Here is an 8,081-nt window from a genome sequence, read left to right as displayed (position 1 = left end):
ACTCTTCGCATTTTGCATGGCTGTAGTAGTGTTAGTAGGACCATGCTGTGTGGACGCAGTGCTGTGCGGAAGCCGTTTCGCTGCACAGAGGCGGGCATTTCTTCGGGAACGAGTCCTAGACATGGGCTCTGTGGGCCGGAGGACCTGCCTTCCACACGCACCGCGCACGGCTCCCCGGCGTCTGCCGCGGCCTGTCCTGCGGGGCTGGCCCCGGGCAGGCGCAAGCCTGGCAGGCAAGGTGGAGGGAGCACGCCATGTCCCCTTCTCCCTGCTCGGTGCCGCGAGCGACATTTCTTTCTCCTAGATTTTGCTTCTTAATGAAATGTTTGTTCTTTGCTACTATTTTCCTTTGGGGATTTTGATATTTTTATTATAGATTTTTAGTATTCCTCATATACATTCGCTAATCTTCCTTCATAGCTACTGTAAAGTTTACTTGGCTGCCCAAGTTTTCATTGTTTTTGACATGATGATTAGCATTCGCATGGAAATTTGATGCGATGTGCATGCACATGTGTGTGTACGCATTTGCATGTGTGTATGTGTGTACGCGCACGCAGTGCACGTGTGCACGCATGTGCCCACGTGTGTCTGTGCACGTATTGCAGTATGTGCGTGTGTATGTGCACGTGTGTGCAGTGTGCATGTGTGCAGTGTGTCTGTGCACATGTGCATGTGTGTGCAGTGTGTATGTGCACGTGTGTGCACTGTGTATGTGCACGCATGCACGGGTATGTGAACGTGTGCATGTATGTGCACTGTGTATGTGCACATGTGCATGCAGTGTGTATGTGCACCCGTGTGTGTATGTGCACATGTGTGCATGCATAGGGGAAGTTTCTTCTCTGGCTTTATGTTTAGAATACCCTGCCCTCCCCAGTGGTCATGTGAGCATCTATTTTCTTCTAGTTTGTTTTTAGGTCCTAATTCCCCTGGCTTCCTTCCATTCAGGTATTTTCACCTTTCTTGGACTTGGTGGCACTCGTCTGGTGAATACTGGTAGGGTGGGCCGTGCCCGCCACCTCACAGTGCTCGTCTGCCCAACCTAGGAAGCCCTCCTCTGCCCGCGCCTGGGAGCAGACGTGTGGCGGATGTGTAAAGTCGCGGGTCTGCCTGCATCTTGGTGTCTGGTCGGGACACCGCTGGTTGGGCGTCTGCCGTGCGCGGCGCACCCAGCGTGAGTGCCTGCTCCTCAGTGAGACTCGTCGGGGACGGTGGGGGGGCGGGCGCGTCTGCCACCCTCGTCCAGCTCTGCACAGACGGGGTACCGAGCCACAGCACCCAAGCCACGCCTTCACTCCTTCACTCCTCACCCGGAAGTCTTCCCACTTTGCTAACGTGCACTGATGATGTTGGGAACATTAAGGTGTTTTACATGAGGGGCGCCTGGGGGCTCAGTCAGCTAAGTGTCCGACTCAGGCTCAGGTCATGATCTCGCGGTTCCTGGGTTCGAGCCCCGCGTCGGGCTCTGTGCTGACAGCTCGGAGTCTGGAGCTACTTCGGATTCTGTGTCTCCCTCTCTCTCTGCCTCTCCCTCCCCCTCCCGCCCTCGTGCTCTATCTCTTTCTGTGTCAAAAAGAAACATTAAAAACATTTTTTAAAAAATTAATAAACAATGTTTCACACCAGTCCATTTTCACACCAACCAGTTCAAGTGCGTCCCAGCTCCTTCTATCTTCCACCTCGCCCTCTTCCCAAGCTTGGCCCTCTCTTCTCACCAACGACTGCTGAACGCGCCAGCCAGCCCCCCGCCCCCCACGCACGCCCAGCTGGAGAGCAGAGGACGCGGACCATGAATCTGCGCCCGCGAGTGCCAAATGGCCATCGTGTCCTGGCTGTGAGGGGGAGTCACAGGGTGCCGATGACCGTCCCTACCCTTCTAGAGGAAGCCGGTGCTGAGCGTGGGGAAGGAACCACGTGCGGTGACTTATCATCAAAGCCCCAGGAGGGATGTCAGACCCGCAGTTGGGAGCCAGGTGTGCCCCCCCTCGCCCCCACCCCCAGTGCCGGGACTTACCCCTGAATCCGGGTGGGCCTCTCTCCCCTGGAGGGCCTTTGAGCCCGCGGTGTCCGGGTAGCCCTGCATCTCCCCGGGGCCCGGGCTGGGCTCCCAGCACTTCTCCAGGGAGGCCCCTGTCCCCTGGGGGCCCGACGGGCCCGGGCAGACCAGTGGGACCGGGGTGTCCGTCCGGGCCGCGAAGGCCTGCCACACCTTTGGATCCTCGGGGCCCTACAAACCCTGGAGGGAGACACAGCGGTTCCACACCCACAGGTCAGCGCTGCGACGGCCCGAGAGAGGCGCGGGGGCCGCGGACGCTGCTCCAGCCCCGGCCTGTCCCCTCCCTTGGGGCCCCAGCACCCCGCCCCTCCACCATCCGGCCCTCGGCCCCACCACCCAGCTAACGTGGAGAAGCCTTTTAGAGCCGCCTGCTTCTTGGACATGAGTCTTCCTGTTTCACGGGCTCCCTGGATGTGCAAATGATCCCTAAAGAATAGGGGTTCTGTGGACCTTCCCGCCACGTGTGCAGTGAGGACAGAGACCCAGGGTGAGAACGACCAGCTCCCCGGCCCCGAGCTCTGCCGCCCTGGCCACAAGTCCCTGACCATCAGTCCGTTGGCCAATCGCCCTGCCGTTCTCACGGCCAACCGTCCACGTCTGGATGGGGGCAGGTGGCTGTCACGTGCTGGTGCCCGTCCTGGACCACTTCCTTTTCCCGCACCCGCATCCCTGATGTGGCCTCAGACTGAACTCCGAGAGCAGACAGTCACGTGTCCGTTCAGCAGGAAAGCGTTCTGAGGTCATCACTGCCGTGGCTGGGAGCGCCGGCAAGGAAGGCGCTGCCTGGCATGGGGTCCGAGCCTTTCCCAGGACGAGGCTCGCCACGGCCCTGTGGCCACCACCCCTGTGGCCGTGTGTGGAACACGGAACAACGGATCTGGACTTCATGGGAGCATTAATGAGCTGGACCCTATGTGAGCACCTCAGGGATGTGATTTAGTCACAGAAAGGAGAGACGTGGCTTTTGCGGAGATGTTAAAAGCCGTGCGCGGGAACCGTGGACTCCGACAGTGGGCTCGTGGGTCTTACACCTTGAGTGGGCCCTGTGTTGTGCAGCCTTCGAAGCTGGGCATTTTTGGCTCCTCTGCACATGGCACATTCCGTGTCGTAAAGGGTGACACACGCTCAGAGCACGCCAGGTCCTCGCCCCTTTCCTCATTCTACCCCCATCTCCCCGTTCACCTACGGGCTCACATCTCAGTGCGGACAGGCTTCCTAACCCCGTCCCCTCCCCGCGCCTGGGGGTGACCGCCGTCCCTGCCGCCGCAGCGCGCTCCAGACGGGGTCACGCCCGCCTGGCCGGCACCCAGCGGATGACCGGCTGCCCTGGCCACGCAGGGCAAGCAGGTGGTAACAGATTACTGTCCTCTCAAGAAATTCACACTTAGCTTTGGTACGTGTGACCTGACCGGCGCGACCGTGCATTAACTCCCCAGGGCCTGGGCGCTCCCTGCAGGGCGGAGAGCGACGCTGGCGGGCCCTCCGCGGCGCGGGCACGGGCACTCTCCTGTGTGTGTCACTAGCGCAGGTTCCCAGCAGCCCCGGGACACGCAGGGAGCACGCCTCCTGGTGCTCCAGGACTCGGGGACACACGCGGTGCAAAAGGTCCGGGGCGCACGCTCTCTGCGGCCCCGTGGGCTGCAGCGCTGAGCCCGGGGGGAAGCCTACCAGGATGGACCCCGACTGGGTTAAAGCATCCAGAGTGTGACGCAGGGAAGGGGCACAACTCGTGCAGTCTTTGCTGAGGGTCTAACCGTACGGACACCACGGTGCCTGGCTGTGCGATCGTCCAGGCGTCCCGACTGTTCCGTTTAGTTTTCCGGAGCCTGGTTCGTAGGGAATGTGAACCATCCCGAGAGTGGAGGGCACAGAGGGCATGTGAGGAAGAGACGGTCTGCACGCTGTTCGTGTGGCCTGTAAGGGGACGCGTGGCCTCTGTCTCCCGCTGTGTGGGGGGCGGTTGTGTGGAAGTAGAGCAATCCACACGAGGGAGAAGCAACTAGAACTTGCTGGAGGCAGATTTCGTTCCTCCTGACGATTTCAGTAGAGGCTGGAGGGGCTCCTGACCGGGACCTTGGGCCAGAGTGGCTTCTACACTCCCTGTTTCAACAACACGATTCCCAAACCGTGTGCCTCCGCACACCAGGTAACACAGCTGGGCGCACTCACACCGCCGCAGCCTAACTGCGTGGGGCACCTGTGCGTGGGGACACGGGACCGGGTTGGCGGGTATGTAGACACGTCTCCCCGAAGTCCATCACTGGCAACACGCTCTCTGCCCTCCGCCCTCACGCTCCCTCAGCCTCCACGGCTTCCCTAACTCTCGGCCGCGTCAAGGGTCGAGGGAACGGTTCGCTCAGACAAGCACCCGCTGAGGAGCGAGCAGGCAGGTCGTGAAAGGTGGACACAGGTGTCTTTTGTGTGGCGTCTGGTGCGTGATCAGCGGGTTGGAATTGATGACTCGAGGGCTCTGTGCCTTCAGCGACGGTCCCAGAGGAGGGGGTGTTACGTCGCCCGAGGCAGGTTTAACACCCACCAGAGGGCGTGGCCCTGCACACCTGTCTCCTCCGTCCTCCAGGCTGCAGGGACCTCACGCAAAACTCCAGCGCGACAGTGGTGACGGAAGCATCGAGAACTTAATTTCCCAACCGCAAGGACACAGTGGTCACCGAGCACGTGCTGGAAGTTTCTCAGTGTCTGAAGACAAAGCTGGGGCACCCATGTCACGCACGGTCACCTCCCGAACCTGAGGGGTCGCGTGGGGGTCTGACCCTCCCTTACCTGGGGGTCCTGGGAATCCTTCACGACCTGGGTCGCCTGGGAGACCCTTGAGCCCTGGTGCTCCGTCAGCTCCCGAGGGTCCCGGTATCCCTTGGAGGCCCTTGGCGCCTAAGGAGGCCGAGGAACAGACACAGGTCAGAGCCCCATGAGCAAACCCCTGCCGGGAACGGGGGAGACGGTCAGGGTCAGCACCTGACGTAGGGTGGTGCTTATGACGCGAGGAGACGGCGAGGATCGGGAATGTCAACCTAAAGTGCCACTTTTTTTAAAAGTTTATTTTGAAAGAGAGAGTGAGAGTTCAAGCAGAGGAGGGAGGGGGAGAGAGAGAGAGAGAGAGAGAGAGAGAGAGAGAGAGAATCCCAAGCAGGCTCCGTGCTGTCAGCACAGAGCCTGACTCAGGGTTTGATCCCACGAACTGTGAGATCACCACCTGAGCTGAAATCAAGAGTCAGATGCTTAACCGCCTGAGCCCCCCAGGCGCCCCTGAAACGGCCCTTCTGACATCTGGCCACACCCCTGCAAGCCCCACGGACCGCGGCGGCTGTATTGGTCAATGTCCTACCAGAAATCACTCCTAGTAAGTCTTCCTTTGAGTTTGCTGCCCCCAGAGCCAATCTATCCGGATCTGAGAAGCGTTGACTTACACTCCTTGTAACGAATAGTCTACACTGAAAACCAGACGAAACCTCAGACCAAATAAATGAACTAATTCTTCGCTCCTGGCCGCCTCTGATCTGAACCTTTTCCTATGGGAAGCAAACGAGAGACTTTTTCCAGGCGTCTCTGTGTGTCTGGTCCGAGGCTCAGAGAGTCCCTTCGTCGGAGGCTCTCGGAAGCCACAGGCAGCACATCGGCCAACGGCCGGCAGCGGGGGCGCCGGGCATGGGGATTCTCTGGAAACAGTGGTGAGAACAGCTGCCTCCTCCCTCCCGTGTGTGAGGTAGCATGCAGGGCAGGGGCTGGCGAGGCGGTGGGCGCGAGGCCCGTGGGTTCACTGGGGGTGCCAGCTCTGCAGCCGCTGTCCCGATAGAGATCCCCCTCTCGTTACTGAGTGATCGGGGCGCTCGCCCCTGCCCTGCGGCAGCCAGAGGAGGAGCCGCCCGGGGCCCCCCAACTGCTCCGTGACACAGACATCTGGGCGCCACCCGCAGGCGGGGCTGCCCAGACCCCGCCCGTTATCTGAAAAGCCACATCGCCAGTGGGCGCGTGGACGGCTCCACGCACTGGGCTCTGCCACCGGGAACCTTGCTCAAGTCACGTGGGGCTTGGTTGGGTGATGGGTCCGTGCCAGCAGCCACACGGGCTGTGGAGATGTGCTGCTGGCCCCCTCCGTCCGAACCCACAACTAACAATCCCTCCCCAGAGGTTCATGACACAAAGGCTGGGACTCTCAGGGGTCAAAGTGGCATGCTGAGCCAGCCTCCTTTCCAGTCCGGACGTGGCGTGCCAGTCTGCTACTCTGGTGCCCACCGAGGCGGATGCCATGGTGGGGGCTGGGTTCTGTGCGGCAAGAATTCGCTCTTCTAGCCTGGGGTTCAACTAGGTGTCAGTCACCACATGCATTTTCCACGGTGAAGAGGAAAAGGCTGCCTCCCTACGCAGGGGACCGAGGTTCACGGTCATGTGCCAAGGTTGCAGAACGCGGCAAGGTCCAGAGGTGGGGAGGGTGCCGGCAGCAGATGAGCAAAGGGGCCAGAAGGATGATGAGGACGCGGGGGTGCGGGGGGTGGGGGCGGAAGGCAGCCGCAGTTTACCTGTGCGCCCTGGGGGTCCCCGCAGGCCTGGCGATCCCTTGGGCCCTCCGATGCAATCTGGGAAGAGACAGGAGAAGGTGAGCTGGGGCGGCCTGACACTGACTCTCACGGCTTTGGGCGCTGCCAGGTCAGAAGCACCAGCCCTGAAAACCGGCTACCGTTTTGTGATCAGAGGAATCTAATGACTTAATTAATCTTGATTCTAATGTAAAGGAAGGTTTAATTTCACTGTGCGATGAACCAGGGTATTAGCATAGACACCAACGAAGTCAAGCCCGTCCAGGAAAGCCGGCACCGGGCTGGCCGTGTTTCATCCCCGCATTTAGGGCGAGGCCTGGGCGCAACCGAGCTGCTCCGGGTCCATCCTAGTCGTCAACGCGACTGCCTTTCTTGTGTCTGGATGTGTTCATGGGGGCACGTGGACAGCCTGCAGTTTCGAAAGGAATTCTGTGACTTCCGCTTTGTGACTTCGGATAGTTTCAGAATTAGCCGCACTCGGGCTGCTTTGAGAAATGAAACCTGGGCTGTGGCCACTTCTGGGCGGCGTGGCCCAGGGTGGTGGCATCACGTGGGGGTCCTGTGGCCTTCACCGGAGACACAGCAGCTCTCCAAGGCGTGCTGGTCTGCCCGCCCGGGACCCGGCCTCCCCCGCCGCAGTAGGGTCCCCGAGGGGCACACGGGCCAGCGCACCCATCAGAATAAAGGGACGGGTATGTGGAGGGCACGGCCCCCTCCCCCAGAGCCTCACGCCCAGGGCCCTCCCACCGGCTCCCTGACGGCTCTGCCCTGCACCCACGTGTGCCTGATCCGTGTCCTCATGTCCACCCCCACCTCGCGCAGGGGACCCACACATCCCGATGCCACTTCTCCGACCCTGACTTGGTCCTCAGGCTCACCCCCAAACTTTCACCGGCCACCGGGGACCTGCTGCCTCCACACGTTCTACGAGCATCCCGAACTCTGTGCGAGTCTCTCTGCCCGAGGCTGGCGCTGCCTTCGCACCCTGGACTCGTCCTGGCTCCCACTGCGCTTCCTCGCGCTTCCTGGAGACTGCGCCCTCCGCGCCGGCTGGGCCCCCCCCACGGAACCCCTCCACGTGGCCACCTCGCGGCCTTGGCTCAGGGTCCCTGCATGTCCCTTGGTCACCCAGGGCCCCCGTGCTTTCTAGCGCCCGTTCATCACTAGACCAGGTTCTCTTCTGACAGCTGTTCCCACACGCAGCCGGCTCACACCCCTCGCACGCGCACACACAGATGAATATCTGCATATTTAAGTGTGAGGGCATCTTATCAACGGTGTAGCCTGATGCTTTCCGCGTCTGTGCTCTCCTACGCTTGCCCTTCCCCGGTTATGAGCCCTCACGGTACCTGGCTGCACGGTCTTCTGTCCGTCACCTCCGATGGGCCTTTTCACATCTGTATCACAGTCTGGGAGCAAGATAGTGCAGGGGTGAGGCGATTCCGCAGCAGCCGAGTGTTACCTCCCTA

General features: G+C 60.9%; 1 protein-coding gene across 1 annotated transcript in view; it reads right to left on the bottom strand.

Moving 5' to 3' along the window:
• The window catches only part of COL4A2 (collagen type IV alpha 2 chain), a 162,884-nt gene that overhangs the window by 21,123 nt on the left and 133,680 nt on the right, over nucleotides 1-8,081 (bottom strand). The window contains exons 25-28 of the mRNA XM_077754005.1: nucleotides 7,962-8,021; nucleotides 6,595-6,651; nucleotides 4,841-4,948; nucleotides 2,018-2,239 (exon numbers count right to left, since the gene is read on the bottom strand). Coding sequence (XP_077610131.1) covers nucleotides 2,018-2,239; nucleotides 4,841-4,948; nucleotides 6,595-6,651; nucleotides 7,962-8,021 — 447 coding nt within the window. The remainder of the gene's footprint in view (nucleotides 1-2,017; nucleotides 2,240-4,840; nucleotides 4,949-6,594; nucleotides 6,652-7,961; nucleotides 8,022-8,081) is intronic.

Source organism: Crocuta crocuta, unplaced genomic scaffold (assembly GCF_008692635.1).
Source record: "Crocuta crocuta isolate KB4526 unplaced genomic scaffold, BGI_CrCroc_1.0 scaffold31, whole genome shotgun sequence".
In the NCBI taxonomy this organism is placed as follows: domain Eukaryota; kingdom Metazoa; phylum Chordata; class Mammalia; order Carnivora; family Hyaenidae; genus Crocuta; species Crocuta crocuta.
Note: the sequence above shows the minus strand (reverse complement) of the source record. Positions and strands in the feature narration are given on the sequence as shown.